The sequence below is a fragment of the Puma concolor genome, chromosome A1 (genome assembly GCF_028749965.1).
Source record: "Puma concolor isolate L17-30 chromosome A1, mPumCon1.1.hap2, whole genome shotgun sequence".
Classification (NCBI taxonomy): Eukaryota; Metazoa; Chordata; class Mammalia; order Carnivora; family Felidae; genus Puma; species Puma concolor.
The window spans coordinates 139,814,843-139,842,259 of record NC_141667.1 but is presented as its reverse complement, the minus strand read 5'-3'; the positions used below and the strand labels follow the sequence as shown (position 1 = coordinate 139,842,259).

The 27,417-nt window shown below is 41.6% G+C and overlaps 1 protein-coding gene across 2 annotated transcripts in view; it reads left to right on the top strand.

The window, feature by feature from the left end:
• The window catches only part of SNX24 (sorting nexin 24), a 159,211-nt gene that overhangs the window by 93,977 nt on the left and 37,817 nt on the right, over positions 1 to 27,417 (top strand). Inside the window, exons 3-4 of one of the 2 annotated variants that reach the window (XM_086705447.1) lie at positions 1,962 to 2,186; positions 8,450 to 8,553. In XM_086705447.1, the coding sequence (XP_086561573.1) occupies positions 1,962 to 2,141 (180 nt within the window). In that variant the 3' untranslated portion in view covers positions 2,142 to 2,186; positions 8,450 to 8,553. Of the gene's footprint in view, positions 1 to 1,961; positions 2,187 to 8,449; positions 8,555 to 27,417 lie in introns of those variants that run through there. The other variant, XM_086705440.1, reaches the window with a different exon arrangement.

Sequence of the window (27,417 nt, the reverse complement as noted above, 5' to 3'; positions counted from 1 at the left end):
GTAATTACGGTGTCGAAGTTAAGTGTGTAGGCTCTGGAAGCAGAATTTTCCTGAGTCTGCCTTTACCTCTTCCCGGCTGTCAAGTTCATGGAGCAAGTTACAAGATCTTTCTGTGTCTCACGTTCCCCATTTGGAGAATGGGAATAATTACAGTACTAACGTCATAGGATTATTTTACAAACTAAATGACATTGTGTGTGCATCATATGGTAAACTTCCAATTATTGATGGCTTTCATTAGATATAATATTTTCCATATTCAGGGTGGTTTCCTTATGCTAGATTGCAAAAAGAAGCTTTCTCTGTCAAAGGATTTGCATATATCCTACCAAATTTCTTTCAGAATGGTTATAGCAGATTTAAAATGCAGCCAGCACGCTGGAAAGTACCACAAAATCTCATTGTGTTTGAATATTATCCCCCAAAATTATATTTATTTACTTTAGCAAACAATGTATGTTGCCTTGTTGCTGTTTTCATTGGTGTGTCTTAAGTTTGTTTAGAAGTTGTATTCCCTGGGTGCCTGGGTGGCTTAATGGGGTTAAACATCCGACTTCAGCTCAGATCATGATCTCACCATTCTTAGGTTCGAGCCCTGCATCGGGCTCTGTGCGGACAGCTCAGAGCCTGGAACCTGCTTTAGATTCTGTGTCTCCCTCTCTCTGCCCCTCTCCTGCTTGTGCTCTGTCTGTCTCTCAAAAAAAAAAGAGACATAAAAATAAAAAAAGAAGTTGTATTCCCTTTTTTTTGACTGGTCTATCTACTAGAGTCTGATTTATTTTTACCCGTTAGTTTGTGTGGCCTGCTAATAAAATTTTAGCCATTTGCTGAAAGTACTTTTCACACAGGACCTTTTGGCCCTGATATTTAATTTACAAAAGCTTTAAATGTGTATGTTATCTGTTATGTCACTTTTCACTCTCTCAGATTCTGAATAGTAGTCATTTCTTCCAGAGTGGTGATGAGTATCTGCTTCCATTTTCTCTTAGCTTTTCTAGATTGGTATTTTTCATAGTGTGCACCTTAGACCATCTGTAACAGAACAGTATTGAATGACGTGAAGATTCTGTGTACTACCGGGACATGCTGAGTTAGAATCTCCGTGATGGAGCCCCGTAATGCGTCCTTTATTTTTATTTATTTGTTTATTAAAAATGTTTGTTTATTTTGACAGATAGAGCATGAGTCAGGGAGGGGCAGAGAGAGGCAGAGAAAGAATCCCAAGCAGACTCCCCGCTGTCAGTGCAGAGCCCCATGTGGGGCTCACGAACCGTGAGATCATGGCTCTAGCCAAAATCAAGAGTCAGATGCTCAACTGACTGAGCCACCCAGGCACCCCAGTTATCTGCCCTTTAAATCAGGATCCCAGGTGATCTCAGTGCCTCTTGAAGTTTGACAGTTCCTATTGTGTGGTTATATTTTTAGAGGCATCTCTTAGACAACCCTCCTCACCCACCCTCTGCCTATCAGGTGCACTGAAGCCACAAGGTTTGAAACCTCAGGGGTCTTACCTCTGTTTCTCTTACCTCCTGTGTTCAGAGCATCACCAAGTCCCGTTGATTCAGTCTTCCAAATTTCTATCATGTGCACCATTTAATTTTCCTCTTCTCTTTTGCCCTCCCAAGCCAGAGTCTTACTAATTGTCTAAGTATTGCTTTAGCAATTTCTGATCCTTGTCTTCTGATTCTTTCTCTGCTACAGATCAGTTTCCCTAAAGCACCATTTTCATCATTCTGTGGCGCAAACGCATTGAAATGGGTCGGTGTTGTCAACCGTATCATGGACATTGACCCTCACGAGCACTTATCTTAAACTCTCTATTAGTTTCCAATTACTGGTAGGATTAGTCATCACAAACGTAGTGGCTTAAAGCAACACGCTTTTATTATGCATCGGCGGGGCTGCGTTCCCCCTGGGAGGCTCTGGGAGAGAATCGTTTCCCCGCCTTTTCTCACTTACAGAAGCTGCTCAGAGTCTGTGGCTTGTGGCCTCTCCCATCTCCAAAGCCAGCAGTATGGTCGGTCACTGCAGGTTCTGTTTCTATCATCACCTCTGCTGTCTCTGCCTCTACCCTCTCTGATGATGACACTTCCGCCTCTCCTTTGAGATTCCATTGGCTGTACCTGCATACCCCAGGATAATGTCTCCAGCTCAAGATGCTTGACTTAAGCCCATTCTTTGGCCAGGTAAGGGGACACAGTCTTAAGTTCTAAGGGTCAGGACATGGACATCTTTTGCAGGAGGGAACCGTTAGTCTGTCAGCCACAAACTCCTTTTCTAGTTGACCTTATTTCTCACTTTCTCATGAGAAAACAGCGGTGGCAGCCAATTAGTCTCCCCACTCACCCTCGTGTAAGAAGATCGCTGTCTGTCTTTGCCGTGCTGAATGGCCTTCCCTCTGTGTTCTGATCTGTTCAAACCAAACTGAAATACTTCACGTTCTCCTTCTTTCCTGGGAGTTTCTTTTATTCCCTCAGGTCTTTGTTCTTGGAATTGCTGTTCCTTTATTTTATTTTATTTTTTTTAAAGTAATCTCTATGCCCAACGTGGGGCTCAAACTCATGACCCCAAGATCGAGAGTCACATACTGTACTGACTGAGCCAGCCAGGCACCTCCTCGTCTTCCTTTAGAGTAGACGTTTCTGCTTAAATTTAAAGCATGTAAGAGATCATTAAAATTTACTTGTCTCTAAGTCTTGTCTAACTAGAAGACACTTTTTTTGGGGTTTTATACATGTCGGGACCGTATCTTATCTTTCATATCTTCCTCCCTGCCTATTAGTGTTGGGCACGTATTAGGCATTAAATAAGTAGTCGGCAAATGGGATGTTTGGAGGACATTCTGCATATTTATGAATTAACTGGAGGAATGTTTTGGCTAAAAAACTCATTTTTATTGTGGGAGTTCTCATTTTGATTGTGGGAGTTGAGTTCCCTGTAATTTCCATCCCAGGTTACACGAGTAATTCGTTTGTAGCTGTGTAGTCCCAGATGGGACCAGCACGCACACCACACTGCAACCCAAGCGGGCCCCCACTTTGTTCCTCTCTGTTCACTCTTAGCCTCGTATCTTTAAAAAAAAAAAAGTTATGGGGATTCCTCCCTACTGTTGAGGCCCGGCGGTGATGGGAAGAGCCTTAGGCTTGTATGAGTTTCCCCTGTGCCCCAGTGGCACCTGCCTGCATCTCCTGTAGACAAGCAAGTTACCACTTTAAATGGTGGTCCTTGAGAACAGCTCTGCCTCCCCAGGCCACGGTCATGGGCGTGCGGAGAAAGTCCTGCCCTGCATGGCCAACTGGGGAGCATATTTTACATGCCTTCTCAGCTGTTCACTTTCCGTTCTGGCCCAGAGGTTTCAGGGAAATACGGTGCTGGTTTGTTACGAAATTAACTGTCCTCATTCTTGTTATTGCCTACTTTTGGCTTGAATAAAATAGTACATTCTTATATTTAAATTAATGAAGTACACGTTTCAAAAGAACCCGAAGCTGCCATATGGGGTCACACCAGGAATAAAGTGCCTCATGTAGTGCTTCTAGAGGGAACCCTGAGGACGGACGGGTACCGAGGTGGAGGGAAAGGTTGAATTTTACCCCAAAGGCTCCTCACTTCTTTCCTTAACCTTTTTGTCACATATCCAGCTCTTTGTTTAGGTGCTTGGGAAAGTATCTGTGTTCCTTTCTCTGGAAGATTGGCACTATCACCAGTGAGTACGTGGGACATCTGTGTGGAGGAAAGTCTGAGTAAACTCTTTGGATGGTATAAAGAAGAAAGGGAGGGGTGCCTGGCTGGCTTACTCGCTGGAGCGTGCGACTCTTGATCTTGGGGTCGTGAGTTCGAGCCCCACGTTGGGCATAGAGATTACTTACAAAAACCTTTTAAAAATTAAAAAAATAAAAATAAAAAGATGACTCCAGGCAGAGGGGATTGTGCCTTCAGTATCACGGAATCTGGTGGCTATCCGTGTGGATCAGAAAGGCCGTGTGGCCGGACGCAGCATGGCCAGAACAGTTAATCATCCCATGGAGTGGCAGAGGAGTATTTATCTTGTGAGCAGCTGAGCCCTGCTGGAAACATATTGTCTTGGGTTTGTCTCTCCTCATCTAAAGCAATTCATTACTCACCTACAAACGCTGTCACAGATCCCCGCAGCTATGATGATCGGCCTCCTCCATACTCCTGACATAAATAAAAAGGAAAAGTGTTTTCAGTACTCTATCTTCAAGATTTAAAAAAAAAAAAAAAAAAGGAGAGACAGATAATGGTGTTGATTTTCTATTTTACAATGTAAGAAATGTCACGATTCAACAGTTTTTTTTTTTAATGTTTATTTATTCTTGAGAGAGAGTGAGCAGGGAAAGGGCAGAGAGAGAGGGAGACACAGAATCTGAAGCAGGGAAAAGGCAGAGAGAGAGGGAGACACAGAATCCGAAGCAGGTTCCAAGCCTGACGTGGGGCTCGAACTCACAAGCTGCGAGATCATGACCTGAGCTGAAGTCGGATGCTTCACCGACTGAGCCACCCAGGCGCCCCACGATTCAACAGTTTTAAAGGAAGTTTCCTGAGGTTTAAATTGTAACCAAATAAATTTATTACCACAGAATACTTGAGCATTTTTGGCTTTGTCTCTGTTTGAGAAATACCTCAAATGGTGTAGAGATGAGATATATATTTATTCCCATACAATCATAAATGGTTTCTCTCTCCCTTGTTCCTCAGTATTGTATCAGTCTCATAAATAAATGAACATGTGCTAGTGTTTCCCATTTAACATAATAAAACTTAACTTTGCCTCCCTGCTTCCCTCCCATGTTGCCTGCATTACTCTCCTTTCTTGGTAGAATTCCTTGAAAATGGAGGCTCTGCTCTATCCCTTCCTACTCCCTCCTTACTCACTGTCGGACTGTGCCCGCTTCTTGGAACCCTTTCTTGTCTGTAGGTGCGGTTTCACCCCCTGCTCAGTGCCTGCCTGCTTCTCTGCCCTGCCTCTCAGAATCAGAGATCTCTGCCATTGTAGCCATGTCCCATTGCAGTGTAAGGAACTGCCACTCACTCAGCAGCTTAAAACAAGACAACTGTATCATTTGGGAGTTTCTCTGGAGCTCGAGTCCAGGCACAGGTGTACTGGGTTCTCTGCTTAGGGTCTCACCAGGTGGGCATCCAGGTGTGGCCAAGGCTTTGGTCCCATCTGGGGCTCAGGGTCCTCTTCCAAGCTTCTTTAGGTGAAAGTAGGTTTATTGCTGTCATTTTTTTTTTTTTTTTGCTGATTTTTTGGCCAAGGGTAGCTCTCAGCATCTATGCCATGTGGTTGGAACATAGCAAAGCCATGAGTCTGTGTGCTAGGACCGGGTCTCATAAAAGGTAACCTCATCAAAGGAACGGCTGTCCTGCCCACATTCACTGATCCCATATGACCCCATGGGAGGGGATTATGTAGGCACACATGCACTAAGGGGCAGGTTTCTTGGGAGCTGTCTTCAGATTCTGCGATCACAGCAGTTTTTTCCCATGTGTGCCAACAGAGAAACACCCCACTGTCACGTCATCTAGTTTCATGGTTCTCAGTACCACTTAAAGTATTCTGACGCCTAGATCTAGACTCCTTTCCCCCTGCCTACATTTTATCTCTATGTGAGTGCCTCGGGGGCATCTGAGACTTAGAATCACCAAAACTAAACAATGGATTCCTTTGTGCCAGGAGTATTTTTCATTGGATATGCTAGGAACTTGATTAGGTTTCTTAAACAGGTGCGAGAAGATTCTCACGTTGCAACAAAACTAAAAGCAGACGCTCCAAGTTGATGTTGCAATTCCGCAGTATCCATATTCCAAGTTCCTTCTGGTCTTTCCGCTTTACCGTCTTTATTTTAGCACGCGCCTTTCACTCTTCTGGTTACAGTACAGCGGCTGTCGCTCCAGGAGTGCTTCGCGTTTCTGTCAGGAAAAAGAGCCCCATTATAGTGCTGCCTGGTTATGGAATCTCTCATGACCTCCTTAAAGTGAATTTATATTAAGTCATGCCCTTGCTCAAGACATTCACTAAGCTTCCCATTTAAAATGATATGGGGGTGCCTGGGTGAGTCAGTTTTGGCTCAGGTCATGATCTCACAGTTCGATGATGGGTTCGAGCCCCATGACAGGCTCTGTGCTGACAGCTCGGAACCTGGAGCCTGCTTTGGATGCTGTGTCTTCCTCTCTCTCTGCCCCTCCCCCCCCCAAAAAAACGAATAAACATTAAAAAAATTTTTTTTTAAAAAGGAGCAATGTGTGAGGAGAAAAACTTGTTTATCTGAGTTTTTGAAACTTTGAAAGACAATTGTGATTTCCTAGGCTGCTGTCTAGGCATTTTACAGTATGATAACCCTGCTCACACCCAGAGTCCGGACATTTAGGTAAGGACCTGAGTTCAGGATTCCCTCCATACATTCCCACTTGGCTTTCCTGGCACCTTTTATTTTTTATTATATTTTTTTTTTTCCTGGCACCTTTTAAAATAACCATTTGGAGTCAAGCCCTCGGAAATTTGGTGACCTCAGTCCTGACCAGCTGAAAGTGATCAGTGATAGGTGCTTGTCACCCTGCTGTCTTGTCTCCTGCTTGTTCCTGACCTGCCACCCCTCCCCCGCTTCTGGGGTCTCTGACAAGTCTTCTGACTCTCTTTCCTCTCCACGGGTGTAGTGAAACCTTGCCTTCATTCACAGCAAGCCCATAGGGTCCATTTCCCCAAAGTGGGAGCTCAGGTGTTCAGGACGTATGCCCTTACTCAGCAGGTCATAATCTGCACATTTTTTTTTCTTTTTTTTATTGTTAATTACTCATTTATATCTTAGCGAGCAAGAGAAAACAAAAGAGCAAGGGCGAGAGTGTGTGTGAGAATTGGAAAGGAGCAGAGAGAGAGAGGGAGCCGGAGAATCCCAAGCAGCCTCCGCGCTGTCAGCTCAGAGCCCGATGCAAGGCTCGCTCTCACAGAGTGTGAGATCATGATTGAGTCAAAATCAAGAGTCAGACGCCTAACCAAGTGAGCCACCCAGGTGCCCCTTTAATCTGTATATTCTTACTTCCAACACCAGGTCTGGCTTCCCGCTACACAGTCTCAGCAGGGTTTCCAAATTTTTAATTAGAACATTAAACTTCATTCCATTTGAGTCCGTGTGTTGGTTTCATATTGCTGCTCTAACATGTTAGCACCAACTGAGGGCTTAAGACAACAGATATTTATTTTCTTATTCTTCTTGTGGTCAGAAGTCCACAATGAGTTTCCCTGGGCTAAAATCAAGGCATCCCCAGGCTGGAGGGGCACATCCATTCCCTTTCCTTCTAGCTTCTTGAGGTCCCCTGGGCTCTCCACCCTCCCTCTGTCAATGAAGCCAGCCACGTGGCATCCTCCAGGCTCTCTCTGAATCGGAGCCTCCTGCTTCCTTCTCATCGGGCATCTTATTATTTCAGTGAGCCCACCTGGATAGTCGAGGAGAATTGTTCCATTTTAAGACCCCTGTGCAAAGTACCTGGCCATGTAAGGTGACCTTCACAGGTTAGGATGTTGATGTCATAGGATGAGTCTCCCACAGGCAGTGCTAACTCAGGTTCCAGTAGAATTTTTCTTTATATATGTTGTCCCTTAAAACTGCTGCCCAGAAAGGCTTAGCTGAGAACCGTGATTTTTCATGAACAGAATTTGGACCTAAATCTTAGGAGCATTGGAAGGATTAGTCTCTCTGTTTTAAAAAACTTAAGTTCATTCTATTGTGGACCTTTTGAGAAACTCTCCAAGTAGTTTGGTCTAGTTTACGTGTCATTTCCAGCGAGATAGTTAGAAACATTGCATTTTATTTTGCTTTTTTATGTGAAATAATATGTAGAAAGACTTTACTTCTTCTGAGCAAAAGTTCATTATATTAATTGATTTTGAAAATTATAGGGGTGCCTGGGTGGCTCAGACGGTTGGGTGTCCGACTTGAGCACAGGTCACCATCTCGCATTGTGAGTTCAAGCCGCACATCGGGTTCTGTGCTGACAGCTGAGACCCTGAAGCCTACTTCAGGTTCTGTCTCCCCTTTCTCTGCCATTCCCCTGCTTGTGCTCTCTGTTTCTCAAAAATGAATAAACGTTAAAAAATAAATTTAAAAAGATTATAAATGTCTTTACCTCCATTATAATGCATTTACTGAGCTTTAAATTTTTTGGAAAAAAGTAATCCAGTCTGAAATACTCAGTGATATACAAGCATAGCAAAATCTACCAAAACAATAAAACGCTTATCCCGAAACCTAAACACTTAGGAAAGCCAAGTAAAGAATTTGTTACCGAAATTTCACTGTAATTATACTTTCTTGTATCTTTTTTATTGGAGATAGTTGTGGCTCATTTTCTTTTACTGCCTTTCCCCCTCAAATAATGTCTTTATAATTGAGACATTTTTCTGTTTTTTTGTTTGTTTCTATCTTTATAGCTTAAGAAATGTATAAAAACTCCAGAAATCCCTTCTAAACATGTTAGGAACTGGGTCCCAAAAGTCTTGGAGCAACGACGACAAGGTTTGGAAACATATTTACAGGTAAGATGTGTTTAGATCCTCAGTCAATAAAATGCAGTTTAAATAAATTTATGTCTCGATATTTTTTTTTGTCAGAACTTCTGGGTGAGATGCAAAATCTATCAACAGTCAAACATTCTAGATTAAAATAAAGAAAGTTTAAAATTAAAAATATGTTGTCCTTTTAGCTTTAATGAAGTTGTATTTGTAATTGGTTCTCTGGATCGAGGAGGTGAAAATTTAGTATAAAGGTAAAAACTGATGTAAAGCAAATCTATCCATGTTTTAATTCAGCTCTGTGAATTACTTTTTGCTTTTTGTTTTCTTTCCAAGATTTATTGCTTTCTCATGGCATTCCTAGCCTTTAGTTTTGGGTTTTGAAGACAGAGAAAAACTGAATTTTTGTTGGGCCTGGCCAGTCCATATATGGACTCAAGTTGAGAACAAGTGCATAAAAATTAATTGCCTCTGATGAAGTGTCGGCTTCTTTGAAAATTAGAATGTGTGCTTGTGAAAGAATGCGATAGGAGGCTCTTTTCTGCAGCTGAGAGGAGCAAGTGGAACTATTGAGGGAAGAAAGAACAACGCTTGTCCTAAGTGACAGGAAAAGCAAAAGAAAAGATAGAGCAGTGTCAACTTCTCTCTGTTTTTAAATATAAAAGGCTAAAGGCCTCAGATGAATATTTCATGTAGTCATTAATCCGAAGAGAACCACACAGGGCAGGTGCAGGGATGGCACAGGTCGGGTGTTCAGCCAGGACACTGAACAATTGACAGGCAGATGCATGGGAATGACCCAGGTGAGCATAGCTGGGAAGATAAGGAAGAGCAGAGCTGGACCTCACCTGAGGGTTATGGATTCGCCGTGATGAGCTATCCATCTGAGACATGTTACATCACAGAAACAGCGGCTGTTACTCTCCTTTTTATGAATAATACCTTGTAACCCCTGTAAGCTTTAATCTTAGGGTGGGTTCTGTGCAGGCAGGTAGCTGGAGGCTCTGGGAAGCCAGGACCCAGTTTCCACGACAGAGTTTTTCTGGGTGGTTGTGCCTGAGTCGCTCTTGGTTACAAGGGGAGGATGCGCTGTCACTGCACGCTTCAGATGACTCTCTCCCACTAGAGAGATGCCAAGAGCCTCTTGGTGGCCTTGCATAGTTTTCTCGGTCTTGATGGTGTTCTCCAAGGAGAGTTGACATGCTGGAGACCTTGCGATCATCTGAGGAGGGCTGTCTTGACTGTTTTTGTTCTCTTCCTTTGGGCATGGCAGTTTTCACTGCCTCTCCCTGAAAGTGGGAGATTAAATGAAAGGGGGACCACAAAGGACAGGAACATGTGTGGCTGTGTTCCCTGGGACTCTGTACATGGAGCTGTGAGCGTTCCCAAGCTTCTGGCAGCATTGCAGAGCAAAACCAAAGCAAAAAACCAAAACACGAGACTTTAGACATTGTGTATGCAAAGGGTAGAAAGTCATGTTCTCTGTAATTAAATGGAATAGGTAAACAGTGCATTCTTACTCATAAGCCAGATTTTCCACGGATATTGTATATCTTCAAGCTTTCGTTGTGAAGAACGCTTTCCTCTTTTTCCTCCCATTGTCTTTGACACATGACTTCCATTACTACTTAGTGTAAACATTTTAAGTTGTTTGTACTTTGAATATAAATATGCAGATAAAATCATCTGGCACCGAGAGGAGTTTACAGTGACTCTCAAATTGGGCTTGGAATTTTCTATTCTCAGAAATGGGGCTTGAAAGATGTGGTTGAGGGACCAAAAGGGCTTGGTTCCTGTTGTGAGTGTAATATTCGTTTTCTTGTCACTTCAGTCTCCAAGGAGTTGCAGGGAGCCTTCTCTTCTCCCTTTTCTACCTGATTGTCTTTGTGGGCAGTGGGAGCTAGGTGGAACTTGGAAAGATGAGTGGGAATGCTTTATCTGTCCCAAGTGAAATGAAAACCCTGGGTTATGCATCATTTTGGGATAACTTGTGGTATGTAAGCCTCTTGAGGAGTAAGACAGCCTCCATGATCTTACGGTTCATGAGTTTGAGCCCCATGTCAGGCTCTGTGTTGACTGTGCAGAGCCTGCTTGGGATCCTCTCTCTCCCTCTCTGTCTGCCCCTCCCCGCCTTGTGCTTGCTTGTTCGCTCTGTCTCTCTTTTTTTCAGAATAATTAAATAAACTTATAAAAAAAAAAGGAGTAGGCCAGTCTTTTCATGAACTGGCCCTTTTCTGGCCCATAAACCTGAGAGAGTATTATAGCCCAAGTCAGAGCATCTAAAGCTCACTGTGACCTTAGACGTTACCTAGTCCAACCTGCCTCCTGCCCTTCATTTACGTTCATGATTGTCTGTCTGGCCTCACTTTCCCACCCGAAGAACAGGCAGATTAGCCTTTGAGAGGGCCACAGAAAACACTTGTCCAGAGATCAACCAGTACATTCTGGACCATGGGTGAGTGCAACACCATTCCCTGAGGTGGCCCACACTGCTCTTTTATTTTAGAGGTGGAGAAACTGAGGTGTAGTATGGTTACAAAACCTGCCTCACTTCCTGGAATTTATTAGTTAATGAGATGGCCTGAAATGTTAGTTTCTTAACTCTCAGGAGGCTCTTTTCAAGCTGCATTGTAGAGTTTCTCATTTTTCAGCCTTGACATAGTTTTACTTAAGGCTATATTAATAATTGTAAAAGAAATGTCCTTATAATCATAAACTTTCGCAATTTATTTACCTACCTACCCCCATCTCCCTTGATAGATTGATAGACTGGGAATTTTTAAAATCTATAACTTGATTATTTAGAATCCTACACGGGCAGCTGGGTGGCTCAGTCGGTTAAGCATCCAACTTCCTCTCAGGTCATGATCTCGTGGTTTGTGAGTTCGAGCCCCGTGTCAAGAGCCTGGAACCTGCTTCAGATTCTGTCTCCCTCTCTCTCTGCCCCTCACTGTTCATGCTCTGTCTCTCCCTCTCTCTCTCTCAAAAATGAATAAACATTAAAAAAAGTAAAAAAGAAAAAAAGAATTCTTAGGATTTGTTGTGTCTTCCAACTGGAAAAGTTCCATAGCTTCTCTCTGGTTGTGAAATTGTTCCATAAAGTACAGGTACACCTACTCTGCAATGAAAGACAAGACACATAGAGGGCCTAACCAGGTCTAACGTTGCAGAGTCCCAGAAAGAAGGAAGAGGGGAAAATACAAAAGTAGGGGAGGAAATAATCAAAGGAAAAATAGTTGAACATTTTCCCCGGCTGGAGGCTGTGAGCCTTTACATAGACCAGGTGCCCCGAGGGCAGAACCCAGAGAACCATAGAAGTCCTCCAGGGCTCGGACACAGCTGGCAAAATTTCAGTATGTCAGAAATAAAGATCCATACTCTTCCAGAAAAGAAAAACAAACAGTGGGCAAGGTTGAGGTTCTGCCCTGGCCTCATTTTCTTATCTGAGACTGGTCGAATGGGCGGGTCCCTCTCCGTTCTTCAGTAGCAGCGTGAAATCGCAAGCTGGCCGGGCTTAGACAAAGACTTTTCATGCGTATTTCTCATGTGTCACTTGTTGCAGTAATGTGAGATTTATGTTTCTGAGAAAGGGACACGCATCTCATGTCATTTACTGAAGAACAACAGCAGTTTATGTTTTCATCTTATTCATAAGGAGGGAACAACAGTTAACTCTGCAGTGGGTGTTGGGAGCTAGAGATCCAAGTGACCCATAGAAATCAAGACTAAGGATAATCTCAGCCAGAAAGAAATGCCTTAAAGAAAAGTTCATTTAGAGAAAACAGTCCATAGCTGGTGTGGAGTTTGTCAAAAAGCACTTGCAGAATGCTATAGTCAGAGGACCCGATTACCTGACTAGCCTGCCCCTCATTTGTTTTTTGAACATGTACAATATAGTACAGTGTTCCCTTGGGCCAGTAGTCTGGTGGACCAGAGTATTATATTTTTAACTCTTCCTCTAGTGCATGAAACATTTATTAAAATTGACATCATGTGCTTGAAAACGCGTCTTCTCTAATTCTTGAATGCACTGAGCTATATATAATCAAATGAAGCTGGTTAAGTGTGCTCTTCAGTCAAACGTGGCTTTTTGATCTGCAAAAAAAAGGTGTGTTCAAATTTTCCACTTACGTTTCAAGGATTGCTCACTCCTATGATTGAGCTTAGTTCAAACATCCATCCTTTCTCTCTTGGTCCCTTTTTTTTATGAGCTTTTGCTTTTGTTGCCCACGTTTGGATTGGTGGCAGATTTCCCCTGCCCCCAACCCCCTTTTTCTCTTTTCATTTTCCTTCCTCTGTTAGTTTGCATCTATTCTTGTCATAGTTACCTGTTCTCTTTAGTCTCCTCCTGAGCACAACAAGGATTTTAGGATGTTTCACATCTCATCACTCTAGACCACTCTAGATCTAGGATTCTGCGTTGACGGTCCCTGTTTTGTTTTTTTCCACTTGGAAAATACTGTACCACTTCCTTCTGGCTTCTATAGTTAATGATAAAATCCACTGTCATATTAGTGTTTTCCACTTGTATGTGAGATGAGGTTTTAAGATGTCTTTTTTCAAGATTTTATCTTTGTCGTTAGTTTTCAGAAGCTTCATTGTGTGCCTTGGTGTGTATTGCTTTGGGTTTTTCCTGTTTGGAGTTTGTTTCTCTCCTCCCTGCTTTCTCCTCTCCTTCTAGGACTGTGATCGTGGGGATACATGGGGTGTTTTGTGCTGTAGTCCCACGGAGACTTGGGTCTTCTTCTGGATTTTTTTTTTCAGACTTTTTTCTCTGCGTGGGTCAGATAAGATCATTTCTGTTGTTCTGTCTTTCCATTTGCTGACTTTTTCCTCTGTTCTTTCCATTCTGCTATTGAACCTGTCCACTGAGCTTTTTATTTTGATTATTGTATTTTTCAGGTTTAAAATTCCCACTGATTGTGCTTTATATAGCTTTTATTTCTTTGCTGACCCCCTATATGTCTTTGTTGAGTTTTTGTACTGTTTCTTTTGTTTCAAACGTGTTCATAATTACTCATTGAAATATTTTTTCTTTTTTTTTATTATTTTTTAACGTTTATTCATTTTTGAGAGAGAGAGAGAGACAGAGCATGAATGACGGAAGGTCAGAGAGAGAGGGAGACACAGAATCTGAAACAGGCTCCAGGCTCTGAGCTGTCAGCACAGAGCCCGACGCAGGGCTCGAACTCACAGACCGCGAGATCGTGACCTGAGCCGAAGTCAGCCGCCCAACCGACTGAGCCACCCAGGTGCCCCTACTCTTTGAAATATTTTTATCTTGGCTGCCTTACAAGTCATTATCCAACATCTTTGTCTTCTCAGTGTTGGCATCTATCGATTGTCTTTTTTATTCAGTTTGAGAGCTTCCTGGTTCTGATACGAGGAATGATTTTGGTTGATTCCTAGACATTTTTGTATTTTGTGACGAGACTCCGGATCTTATCTAAACCTCCCATCTTGGCAGGACTTCTCTGATACCCCTCAGCCTGGGGGACAGGTGGGGGGACTTTATCTCATTGCTGCCAGATGCAGGTAGAAGACCAGATTTCCCACTTGGCCTTGGTTGACACCTGGGCTGGAAAGGGTATTCATTACTGCTAAGAGGAAAGGAGTCCCAGCTCTCCCTTGGTTGCCACTGACGCTTTGGGTGGGGCATGTTACTGTCTTGGGACATTGAGAATCCTGGCTCTCTGCTTGGCCTTCTCTGACACCCCCCTGGCATTGAGTGCCCCGTTGAAGTCCCATGAGGTTGGAAGTCTAGGCTTCCTTCTAGGTTTTCCCTGGCTTGAGTGGAAGTGGAACAACTATTCTTTCTGTGGTCGTTGGGTTTAGTAGAGTGATCGGTGTCTAAAAGTTTTCTCTCTTACTAGGCTATCATTTTCACAGCCTTCTTACTAAAGGAAATGGGCTTTTATTGGGGCTTTATTTGTCTGCAACTCTTGGTATTTCCTGGCTGCCAGCTTTTTCTGCTGTATGTCAAGATACGTGAGGCAAAACGAAATCCCAGGAAAGATAAAATGTACCTCTGTGGCATTCCTTAGGTGCTGGCAGGTTTCATTTCTTCCCTCAACCTTAGGTACAATGTCCAATAAAATGTTTTAGTTGCATTCAGCAGGAGAAAGGGAAAAAGTATAGCTGTTCCATCTTCACAGAACTGGAAGTCTGTCCTTTGAGTTTTTAGGTTTTAATATTATACTTTTTTGTTTTAGAAATTTTGTCTGATTTTTTCCCCCCTAATCTGCCTGGATATTTCTTTGGAGGTCTGTTTTTATCTTTTTCAAATATTTTAACTCTTGGTTTCCCAGGAAAAATGGTTATCACCATTTTTTGTAGTAATCACCACTGTTTTTGTAGTTCTTTTAATGAATAATTTACAGAAATTCAAATGAGAAAAGTGAAATACAACTTCACTAGAATTTTGATCGGAATTTCAGTATCACAAACTCAAAAGTTTTAGTCCTTATTTTCCTAGTTTTTAAATGGGCAGCATCTTTTGAACAGTATACCTCCTTGATCTTGAACTACTCTGCATGAACCTGAAACATAAATCATCTTGTAAGCCTTGTAAAAGCCTCCAGATTTTAAGTGTATCTCTAGTAGGTTTTAGCTTACCATCGTTAATGGTTCTTTTTCTTAGACATGCATTTTCACAGTCCAAATCTTTGGAAACCTTGATGGTTAATAGATATGTTGAAGAGACAGTGGCTTATATCATTGCTGCCTAATTGCAAAATATTTTCCTTTTTAGATTTAGAGACACAACTAGAATGACTAAATTAATAAACTTTTTTTAAACTTCTACTCTACTGTTTCCTTCTAGACACCTTTGTATATGCTTTTGTCAAGTAAAATAAAGCATGTGTTAAATAAATCTTGGTACACAAACATCATAAAAAGTGAAAGAATAGTGTTCCACATTCGTTTAGCGAAATGAAATGGTCCATGTTCTGGATGTGAAGTAATGTATAGTAAAGTTCTTCCTATCGAATGAATATCTCCAAGAGAATACTGTATTTCCTTTTTTGTCATTGATCTCTAAGTGTGAGAAAATTCATCTGTGATAGCATCTGAAGTTTCATGATCTATGACTTTACCTATGCACCCAATTTTGGTATATATTATGGAAGCCAGTAGTCAGATGTGGCTAATAAACATTTGAAATGCGACTAGTCTGAATCAAGATGTTCTGTAAAATATACACAGATTTCAAAACCTTTGTACAAGAAAGAATGTAAAATATCTCAATAGCTTTTATAATGATTACACTTGAAGTAATATTTTGTATAGGGTCGAACAAAATATATTGTTCCTTTTTACTTTTTTCATGTGGCTACCAAATAATTTAAATGTGAAATTTACTTTTTAAGTTTATTTATTTATTTGGAGAGAGGGAGAGAGGGGGAAGGGCAAAGAGACAGGGAGAGAGAATCCCAAGCAGGCTCCACACCATCAACACAGAGCCAGATGTTGGGGCTTGAATTTATGAAATGCGGCATCATGACCTGAGCCGAAACCAAGAGTCAGAAGCTTAACCAACTGAGCCTCCCAGTGCCCCAAATTTTACATTTTTAATTATTATGCAGTATATCTGTGGCTTCCATTTTACTTCTGTTGGATCGTGGTAGTCTAGAGTATTCCTGTCTCTCTCTGTTGTCATTATCTGAGTCATCTAATAATCAGGAAACACTTTACTCCCTTGATTTTTTTTTTCTTTATTCTTTTGGGTAGAAAATGAAAATTGCTAAATATTTAACTGTGTTCAATGAAAACTTTTTAAGTAACTTCAAAGATGATGTCTCCAAACCTTGAAAGATAATGAGTACTTTGGGCAACACAGTAAGAAAGCTAAAACGTATTGTAATGATTATTATTTATTTCATTGTCTTTCCAAATGATTCCATTGTTCTATAGATGTTCTTATTATTTTCATATTTTCTTAGCACAGTTGAGAATAACTGATGAGTAATGATGAAATGATACTGAGAATCACAAAGTAGCAAAGTGTTGCAAGGTATAGGAAAAATAAGATTACTAAAATTCAGTAATGTGTATTAGGAAAGAATCCAATTGATTCATATGGTGATCCTAAGAGTGAAGGAATTTGGTTCTCTTTTTTTAAAGATACATGAATTTTCTTTTTTTTGGAAGACATGTAAGAAAGAATAAACGTCATAAAATACCAATTTTTATCAATAGAAACACTTAATTTTCTGTCTGTCTTTTTAAAAAGAAAAAAGTTTATTTCTTTATCTTGAGAGAGAGAGAGAGCGCACAAGCCAGTGAGGGGCAGAGAGAAGGGGATACAGAATCCCAAGCTGGCTTCATGCCATCATTGCAGAGCCCGATGCGGGGCTTAAACTCATGAACCCTGAGATCATGACCTGAGCAGAGATCGAGATTCAGGCGCTCAACGGACTAAGCCACCCAGGCGCCCTTAATATTCTGCCTTTTAAATGTAATCTGTCATTCTTCTGATTCTTCTTTTCATCTTTGGTGTTCTGTTTTACCGTAGAACTTTGTTACTGTAGTTATTCTGTATCTAGGCATAGATTTTTTTTTTTCCATTTATATTTTTGTGTATTGTGTGTGCGTTTGTGTGGGTGCGCACACGCTCTCTGTCTGAATATAGGTACCTTTCAGTGTCTCTGGAAAATGCCCAGGTATCATATCTTTGATTGTTGCCTCTTCCGTCCCCCCCCTTTTTTTAATTTTTTTAATTCTCAGTCTGATAAAAGTGATGTCTTCATAGGTCTCATTTGTTTCTGCTAGTTTTTGCACATGGTACTTTGTTTCCTCTTAGTGTATTTATGTGTGGTTTTTGTTTGTTTCAAATTTTAGCTTGGGTAATGCCTTTCCTTGTACCTTCATCCTTGGGGATTTTTTTTTCATGTCCAGGATTCAATTTACTTTTTACACAAGATAGAATTTTTGTTTGCTTTTGCTAATCACCTAGGAGCACTACCAACTGGGTGGGACTTCTTAGCTTGAAAGTTTTTTTGGACCACACAAAAGGCATTAGATTAGGTTCCAAACCTGTGAGTGGGTTTATTTCTCTCTTTCCCTTCCTCTGGGTATGTATCCTTCAGCAGCTTCATTTGGAGTTCGCCTCTTAGATCCCTGATGCCCATCTGTCTTGAGCAAAGCTTAGGCTTTATCTTCATTTCTTCTGTCCATGCAGCTTTCATAGTAGATGCTCAAAGTTCTAGGGTTCGACTTGCCTGTGGGAAAGGACCAGCTCTGGTGCTTGCTTATCTATCAGGATTTCAATTTACATTTGATGTAAGGATGCTCGTGATTCCTTACTTTTTTATTACCTCAGTGATGCATTTTTAAAAAATTTCTTATGTATATTTATATATATGTGTGTGTGTAATTGTATGTAATATGTATTTATATTTTAAAAAAATATATATTTATATTTATAAATACAAGATATGTGAAATATATTTAAATGTAGGTATTGTGAGTGTATTTACATATATAACATTTTTAGGATCCTCAGTATTCGTTTCCAAGAAAATATGGCTTAGTGAAATGTTCAAGTGCTAAATCACTCCTCATGGTTAGCCAGATACTACTACCAGGATTTACCATATGGACTTCTCTCTGCAGTTACATACATAATTTGCTACAATACGTTCTTCAAACACAGAAAAGTTTGGAAAATAAGTTTAATTATTTTACTGATTATAAGATTCTGTTTGACAGTGTTTGCTTCCCAAATCAAAATGGATTTGATATCCTGTTCATTCAGGGGAGGGAATGTGATTATGCAGCAATCTCTGGGAGGGTCCACCTGCCACAGCAAGTGACTTGTCATGTTCCATACCAGAGCAGAAGCCTTTATAAAATGCCACCTGTCCTATACATGTGCTGTAAAATAGACCTTAAACATTCCCACAAGTTAGTTCCCAAAGAGGTTGCGTCGTGACCTAAACATGTTTTTTTGGTTTTTGTTGTTGTTGTTTTTAAATTACATAGCTAGTATGTAGGCTTAATGCCATGGGGTACATAGAATAAATTTTTTTTTATCCGCCTTTCACTCTTATTCAGACACCAACCTCCCCACCCCAGTGTACTTAAGAAGACACTTTCTTCCAAAGTAGGCTGGCTTCCTGATTCCACTGTGCATATTTTCCAGCCTTTCTTTATCTTTTTTTTTATGTTTATTTTTTATTGTTGAGAGAGATAGACACAACACAAGTGAGGGAAAGGCAGGAGAGAAGGAGACACAGAATCTGAAGCACGCTCCAGGCTCTGAGCTATCAGCATAGAGCCCAACGTATGGCTCAAACCCATGAACCGTGAGATCATGAGCTGAGATCATGAGCTAAGCCAAAGTCCGGCGCTTAACCAACTGAGCCACCCAGGCTCCCGTATCTTTTTTTTTTTTTTTTTATTCTTATTTATTTTGAGAGATAGAGAGCAAGTCAGGGAGGGGCAGAGAGAGGAGACAGAGACCCAAGCAGGTTCTGTGCTGTCAGCAGAGTCGGATGCAAGGCTCAAGCCCATGAACCCTGAGATCATGACCTGAGCCCAGATCAAGAGTCAGACGCTTAACTGACTGAGCCACCCAGACGCGCCAGCCTTTCTTTATTTCTAACCTGTCTTTATCTTTATTTTTTCATGAGCTTCTTTACCCTTCTAAAGATTCTGTGGCAACTTGATCCCGTTCCCCATTTTGTAGTAAGAACCTATGGCTGACACGCTGGGGTGGCGTTTTATTTTGGTAATTGTTGGGTGAACAGCCGTTGGGATGCCTATCACCTGGTGCTACAGGAAAATGCTGGAATAAGAGCCCAGGTACCCCCAGAATCGCATGGTCATTAAGTGTCTGATACCACCACAGCATTGTCTCAGAACTGTCCTCTTTTGCTTAATAAACAACTTCTTTTTTTTTTTAATTTTTTTTTTTTTAACATTTATTTATTTTTGAGACAGTGAGAGACAGAGCATGAATGGGGGGAGGGCCAGAGAGAGAGGGAGACACAGAATCTGAAGCAGGCTCCAGGCTCTGAGCTGTCAGCACAGAGCCTGATGCGGGGCTCGAACTCACGGACCGTGAGATCGTGACCTGAGCGAAGCCGGACGCTCAACCAACTGAGCCACCCAGGCGCCCCAATAAACAACTTCTATACTAGTTGGAGCACACCCTTAAACCATTTTGTGAATCACATTTTCTTCCACACTTCCCTTTTCTTTTTTTTAACTGAAGTATACTTGACATACAATGTTATATTGGTTTCAGGCATACAGCACAGTGAGTGGACCATTCTATCCCCTACGCAGTGCTCACTGCCGTAAGCTCGGTTACCATCTGTCACCGTACAGATGTTACTGAGTATATTCCCTATGCCGTACCTTTCCTTCTAGATTTATCTTTTAATGACCATAAACCACTTATAAACCAGATATTTTACTCGTACATTACATAAAACTTCAATTTTGTGGCCAGCAGCCATTTTTTAGGTCTGTTTTTTTCATTTTGGGTTCACTTCTTTGAAGTGCACCAGGAATTAATATTCTTTTGGGGGCACCTTTTCTCCATGTACTGTGCAGACCCCCCAAAATGTATTTTTTTGTTTTCATCACTCCATGAGCATCGTAAGGTAGGCACAAGTGAGCTGACAAGGACAAAGTAAATGAAACTGAGCTGAGATTCAAGTCTTTAATGTTTTCAAGGTTCACTTACCAGAGAGGGGCTCCCTCTTGCTTTATCCCAGCAAAATTGCAAAGCACTATGTGTCATAAGCTTCCAGGATTGTGAGTGGTCAGAACCAGAAAGATTCAGTTTGGAACAGGTTTCTATCTAAGATCTTAGAATTATCATTAAGTTAGTTTTACTTCGTAAAGGAGTTTCCACCTCTTTATTCTCATATAATCATAGATATTTCCAAAGGTGAAAATTTTCTTCCGTGTAATATTTTCATCCTTTTTCTCTACCTTCCATTTTGGTATTTTTAAGATATATGTGTGTGTCTCTTCCTGGCCATCCAGTTCTGGCTGAGGTATTTCGCCAGAATTTCAATTATTATTGAAATTTTCTCTCTTCATCCACCCCTGGCAGGGTAATGTCATTGATGAAGCTGAGTGAACTTGGAGTGCATACCCGGGAAGCCCCGTGTTGTTCCGATGGCCACCCTATCTATGCCTTACAGCTCAGGTCCTTAGAATTTTGAGTTTCTCTCACAAATTAAGAAGTCATATGATGGCGGTTTCGCTTCTTACAAAGGACTTCCTTTAAAATGCACCTGAAGTAAAGACCAAGATCTCGTGTATTGGGGGTGGGGGGCGTACCGGGAAAAAAGGGATGTACAATTTGGGCTTCACCAAATCACCATAAAAGCCTGGAGAAGTCACAGTAAGTATAAAGGTCCTGCTTATCACAGGAGACAAACTGTTCTTTGTTCTCGTTAAAGATGGTGAACAGGGTGTTAAATAATATTAATGGCCGGGATTGTCAGTACTTAACAGTACTTTCCTTGTACAAGTGATTTTATTGATCGATACAGACTCCATGTAACGGGGCAGATTATTTTTAGTGATTTCATCGAAACCTTAACCAAGTTTGTTAGTGTGCCACGTATCTTTAAATAGATCTAGATGATGATGTAGATTAAGAAAAGCAAACCACCATCCATCTCTTTTTGATCTGTTAATAACTTAAATCCATCATTGCTAGCAAGTGTTTTCAGATTCTGTTGCGCATACGTTTCTCTTGTGCCTGGTTAGAAATCCTGGAACCTTGTTTCACTGGTTGGTTGGTTGTTCATATTAGGAAAACCCTAACCGCTTATCCAGAATTTAGAAGGCAGGTTAGTTGTCATACTTGGTGAAATAATTGTCAAAACGTGAAGAAGAAAAACTGTGTTTCCTAAGTTTCATTTTTGTAGGCACTGCCCTCTAGATTCTTAGGTTTTGTGATAGTTCTTGAAGACTTTTTTGTGCTAAGCTGAAAACACTACGAAAGCTATAAGTACTTAGCACAGTGTATGATATTTCTTCTCGTATAAATATTTTTAATTTTAATTATAGAGAATTGTGCTACTTAATATCAAATATGTTTTTTGCTTTCTCAGTGATTTGCTTGCTTCCCATTCATCTCGAAATGAACTTCATTTAAAATAATTTTTAGTACTTGGGGCGCCTGGGTGGCTCTGTCACTTAAGCATCTGACGTCGGCTCAGGTCATGATCTTGTGGTTTGTGAGTTTGAGCCCCACATGGGGCTCTCTGCTCTCAGAACGGAGCCTACTTTGGACCCTCGGTCTCCCTGTCTCTCTCCTCCTCCCCTGCTTGCTCTCTCTCTCTCAAAAATAAATAAAAACATTTTTGAAACTTTTAAAATAAAATAATTTTTAGTACAGAACAATTTTTTTAAATTTCCAGTACTAGCCATATGTATTACTCCTTTAAAGAAAACAATACCTTTTTCTTTTGAGGAAATACATGAAACCAGTATTTTTTTAAATGCTTATTTAGTTTTGAGACAGACAGAGAGAGAGTGTGAGCATGAGTGGGGAGGGGCCGAGAGAGGAGAAGGACAGAGGATCTGAAGCGGGCTCTGTGCTGACAGCAGAGAGCCCGAAGTGGGCTCGATCTCACAAACCCCGTGCTAAAGTCAGATGCTTAAGCGATTGGGCCACCCAGGAGCCCCTGCCAGTATTTAGAAAATCCTCATAGTGCATTCTTGCTTACTTTGGGTGGGTGAGCCTGGCAAAGGGAGCCTGACCTGCAGAGCTATGGATATTGAGCCTTCAGAGGTAATATAGGTCAGTGGAGGTAAGGGAAGTAAAGGCAATGTGAAAAGCTCTAGGAACCTCACACGTGATGGGGAGGAACCTGTGTGGAAGAAGGAAAGGGAAGGCAAACAAGCCGTATGCTCCAAAGTGCCTTTAATGAGGCTCACAACTTAAAACTTGGGGTCTTTTAAGACTATGAATTACCAAATATTGACCACCTGATTTGGCAGTATGTACTGATTTAAAAACCAAAACCCTCTTAGTAGTCATAAAATTAGCTTTAGTGCCCTAAACGGGAGCCTTGAGTTGATAAGATGAATGTCTGGGCTAAATCGTCCTGGACAGCTGTCTCTGCTTGTTGGCCAGCTCAGGGCTGCATGCTGTTTCTAGAAAGGGGGTGGGTGAGATGCGGGGTGTTAACACACAGACTTAGAATCATTGCGGAACGTCAGCTCCAAGCTCCTTCTAGAAACAAGTAGTCCCTCTCGTGTCATTTCATCTATATGGACGCAAAGGTAGCCACATACTTCTTTTTCTTCGCATGCATACTCACCTTACAATGTGGATGCCTTTGTCTGATGAAAACTTAACACCCTGAGCCAGCATTACATTTCTGTGACTTTTCGTTCTTTCACAAAGATGGCTATAATGGGCTTGACTCTGTCTTCGGTGCTACCACTTTCCATTCAGAGAAGATGTTATGAAGCCTGACATTTTTTTTTAACGTTTATTTTGAGAGAGAGCGTGCGCACGCTCATGCGTGTGTGAGTGGGGAGAGGGGCAGAGAGAGGGAGAGAGAGAATCCCAAGCAGGCTCCATGCTTAGCATAGAGTAGAGCCCGACACAGGGCTCGATCTCACAAACCGTGAGATCATGACCTGAGCCGAAATCAAGACTCGGACACTTAACCGAATGAGCCACACAGGTGTCCCAAGCCTGACATTATTCCTGAGATACTTTTGATTTGTATTTTATCAGATTTGTATGTGATAGACTCATGAGTTTTGAAAGAACTGGCTTTTTTCATCAGGTTTACTTTTAGGTTGATGACTTCAGTTTAATCAAAGAATCTGTTCCGTGGTCTTTTATTTTCTGATATAAGCAGTCTTATTTCTTCACAGACATCAAGCATTCTCTCCTTGCAGGGGCGCCTGGGTGGCTCAGTCGGTTAAGCATGCAACTTATGCTCAGGTCATGTTCTCACACCTTGAGGGTTCGAGCCCCACGTCGGGCTCTGTGCTGACAGCTCAGAGCCTGGAACCTGCTTCAGATTCTGTGTCTCCCTCTCTCTCTGCCCCTCCCCTGCTCCCGCTCTGTCTCTCTCTCTCTCTCTCTCTCTTTCTCTCAAAACTAAATAAACATTAAAATAAAAAAATCTTTCCTTGCAGATTAATGTATTTTTAGTATATCAGTATTTTTGTTACTGTTCTGATTTATACAGGTGTTCATATTCAGCAACTTTGAAAAACATAAAGGATAAAAATAATTTTCTGTAATTCTTCCACTCAGACCACTGTTTCTGAACCAGGGGCAGTTTTTCCTCGCAGGGGACATTAGATGACACATACAGACATTTTTGGTTGTCAGAGGATGGGGTGCTACCAGCATTCAATGGAGGGTGTGGTCAGGGATCCTGCTCAATATCTTACAGTGCACAGGACGGCCCCCAACAGATAGTCACTTGCTCCAAAATGTTACTAGTGGCAAGACTGAGAAACCCTGATTTAAACATCTCTGAATTATGGTGTGCTTCATTTGTCTTTTTTCTGTGCATGTTTTTAATCGTATATTTTAATATATTTGATATGTTGTCTCTAATGTTTTATAAACTCTTTTCTTAATTTGAAAACATATCTCAGGGTCCCTGGGATAATTACATCTTCAGTAATTATCAACTCAGAGACAGTTTTGTCCATATTCCCAGACATATCCCACCTTCCCATATTATTTTGAAAAAACTCACAGATATCTTTTATCTATAAATATTTCAGGATGTATCTCTAATAGATAAAGTTTTTTTAAAAAAAACTATTTTAATAAATGCTCCATTATATTCTATGGTATGGATGCATTATCATTTATTTCAGAGCCTGCTCTTAAGTTTTGGGATTCTTTTTAATTTTCAACCTAGAGTGTTTTGGGGTTTTTGGGGGTTTGTCTTTGTTTTCGGTGTTTTTTTGTTTTTTGTAGATCTTCATATGGCATATTCTCCTGGTTCCACAGGTAAAGGGGAAAGTGTGCAAACTAAGCAAGGCGAGAATGAGCACAAGACCCTTAATTTCATTAAACACTGTGTAACTGGTAAAGATTAATGTCCATATCTCTTGCTAATTCTTTCCAATTACTTAGTTCATATAAATTCCCAAGCCTGGTTAATTATGCTGAAGTCAGGTAGTAATTTTGAGCACTGTTCCGACAACAAGGGAATTTTCCTGGTCTAACCTTGCCCTCTCACACAGACTCTCAGCAGATTAGGCCCTCAGCCCAGAGTCCATTCATTTTCTGCTCAGGCCTAATTGCTGCCGACTGGCTGCCACAGGTACCGGGATAGCCTGCGTTTAAGGAGGCAGGGACTTCTGAGAACAAATAAGGAAAGATTAATTGTTTGTTTTGGGCCCTCCCAAGAGAAATGTGGGTCCTTAATCAAGAAAAATAATTTCTTCTGTTGATTTGGCTTATTTGGAGAAAAGATAATTGTGTAAAGGTACGTGCGAAGTGGTGCCTTTTCTAAGAGGTATTGCCACTTACCTCCACAAGAGACAAGGGCACGGGGAAATAAATGTAAGACACTGACGAAATGGATGAGGATGCCTCACATTTCTCATAGTAAGTAATCTGGCTGTTGGGCTTTCATTGGGACCAATAGTGCTAGCTGCAATTGTCATTTGTTTTGTCTGGATCTTTGGAAAACTAATCAGGGAGACAGTAGTGTAAAAAAAAAAAAAATCAACAACACTTTTCCAAATTGTTCTTAATTGCTGGAGTACAAAGTGAGCTAAATGCTGTGATGTTTCCAATTAAGGAACCTGTTTCGAGCAAGTGCTATTAAATCTATCTTTCCCAGTCTGATAAATAAGCGATCAAAGAGTAGAGGAGATGAATTGAGACCAATTAGTTCCAGATTCCTGAAAACAGGCCATGTGAACGAATATTAGTAATGATTTGGGGCAATTTTTGGCACGGGAACAGTGTCACACCTTCTGGCCAATCAAAAAAGGAAATTGATGAAAGGTTACCATATTGCTTACGGTTTTTAGTATCGAAAACTCTTTGCTTTCTCGAATCTCAGGTTGTGTGAGAAAGACTTTTGACGTGTTCTAAATCAAATTGACCCATGACTTCAGCGAATGAATTAAAAGAGAAGTATAATGTCCCTCTGACAGGAAGGAATAAGGTTGTAAACACCAGAGTGTCTATACTAGTCAGGAATCAGCATGATTTTTCTGTAAAAGACCAGTTGGTAAATATTTTAGGCTCTGCAGGCCATACAGTCTCTGTCACAACCACAGGACTCTGCCACTGTCGTGTGAAGGCTGCCGTAAGATGTTAAAAGACGATACGTAGCAAGGGAGAGGGCCTGTGTTCTAATAAAACTTTATTTACAAGGGGATGCAGCAGGCCAGATTTGGGCCTCGGGCTATAGTTGACCCTTGAATTTAAAAGCCGGTCTAGAATGAGGCAGATGGGGAACAGCAGAGGGCTGGAATGGAAGAGTGTGGCCTGGCACTGTGGGGGGGGGGGGGGGGAGGGACATGTGTTCAGAGTCCTGAACCTCCACTCACTGCTGTCTCACCTGGGGTTGTAACTTAACCTGTCTGTGCCCTAGTCACCTTTTCTGTAAAGGGAGTTTAAAAGGCCTACCTCCTAGAGTTGGTAAAGAGGACCACGTGAGCTAATGTATATGAAGTACCATCTAGTTCCTAAAATAGAATAGGCCTACATTGAAGAGCAGCTCTCCCTTCTTCCTTAGATCTGTTTTCCCCCAGTCCCAGAATATCCTCAGGACTCCGAAGAGCCACAAGGATTAATGCCTAATCTTAATTATTTAGCCGTGGAAATTAAATTAGAAGATATTCCTTCAGGAACCATCTCATCAAGTCAGCTCAAACCATGACTAATTTAAAATACTATTGGGGGCCATCCTGGGCAGAAATGTCCAAGATGCTGCAAAATGTTGTCACTAGGAAGTTCCAATGGAAATGCTTTATGCATTCACTCGCTCATTGATTCATAAAATAAACACCCTTGGAGGACCTGTGGTGGGCCACAGAGTCTGCATGGCGCTTTACGTTTAGTCCTTCCCAGTCCCAGCTCAACGGCGTCATCTGGTATCTGAGGTTGAAGTGAGTCTGTTTAAATATGGACCATTTCGTCTAGGACGACGTGCACTGAGGCTCTCTGAAAAGCCCGTCTGTTTTCCTCAGTAGACAAAATAGTAGGAAGTAAATCAGGTAAATCAGCTTAAACCTTTTGAAGAACCTGCTGGTCAGGGGAGACGATTTGAGGAGAGCCCGTGTAGGCATCTCATCCCTGGGGGGCAGCACTTGCAGCCCTCTTACCGGCGTATACAAGGCCAACTGTGCATAGTCCCCCCGTTGGAATGTAGAAAGCAGTCAGAAAACTTGCAATTATATTTCTTTTTTATCTGACAAACAAGTGAAGCCAGCTTTATGAATATTGCTGCTCAGACTGATTCCGACCCTTTCACAAGTCCAGATGTCAGGCAGCCTGGGGTCCACAACCAGGGGCCTCGCCCTGGTGCCCTTGATTGCGTGTTCGTTATAGCTTATTGCCTGTCAGGTGCCTCATGAGGCTGTATTACCAACTGAACCTCACGGAAGGCGCAAGTTGCTTAAAAGCGAGCCTAGCAAAGGAAGGGCAGAGTGAAGACAAAACTAAAGATTGCTTGCCCGGAAGGAGGCAGCATTGGTGTGGGCGCTGTCCCCCAACTCCTGCCAGCTGGCTGCAGCCTCAGTGTAACCCACCCTCCCCCCCAGCCTCCGAAGGCTCCGGGAACCCCAAGTGGGAAAGTAACTGGCTTTTGAAAGAACACAAGCCTGGGAGAGAACGTTTTGAAAATGGATGTCTGACAAAGTTTCTATCATTATGGGATTTGGCTGCCAGGATGAATGTGTGTAACCTA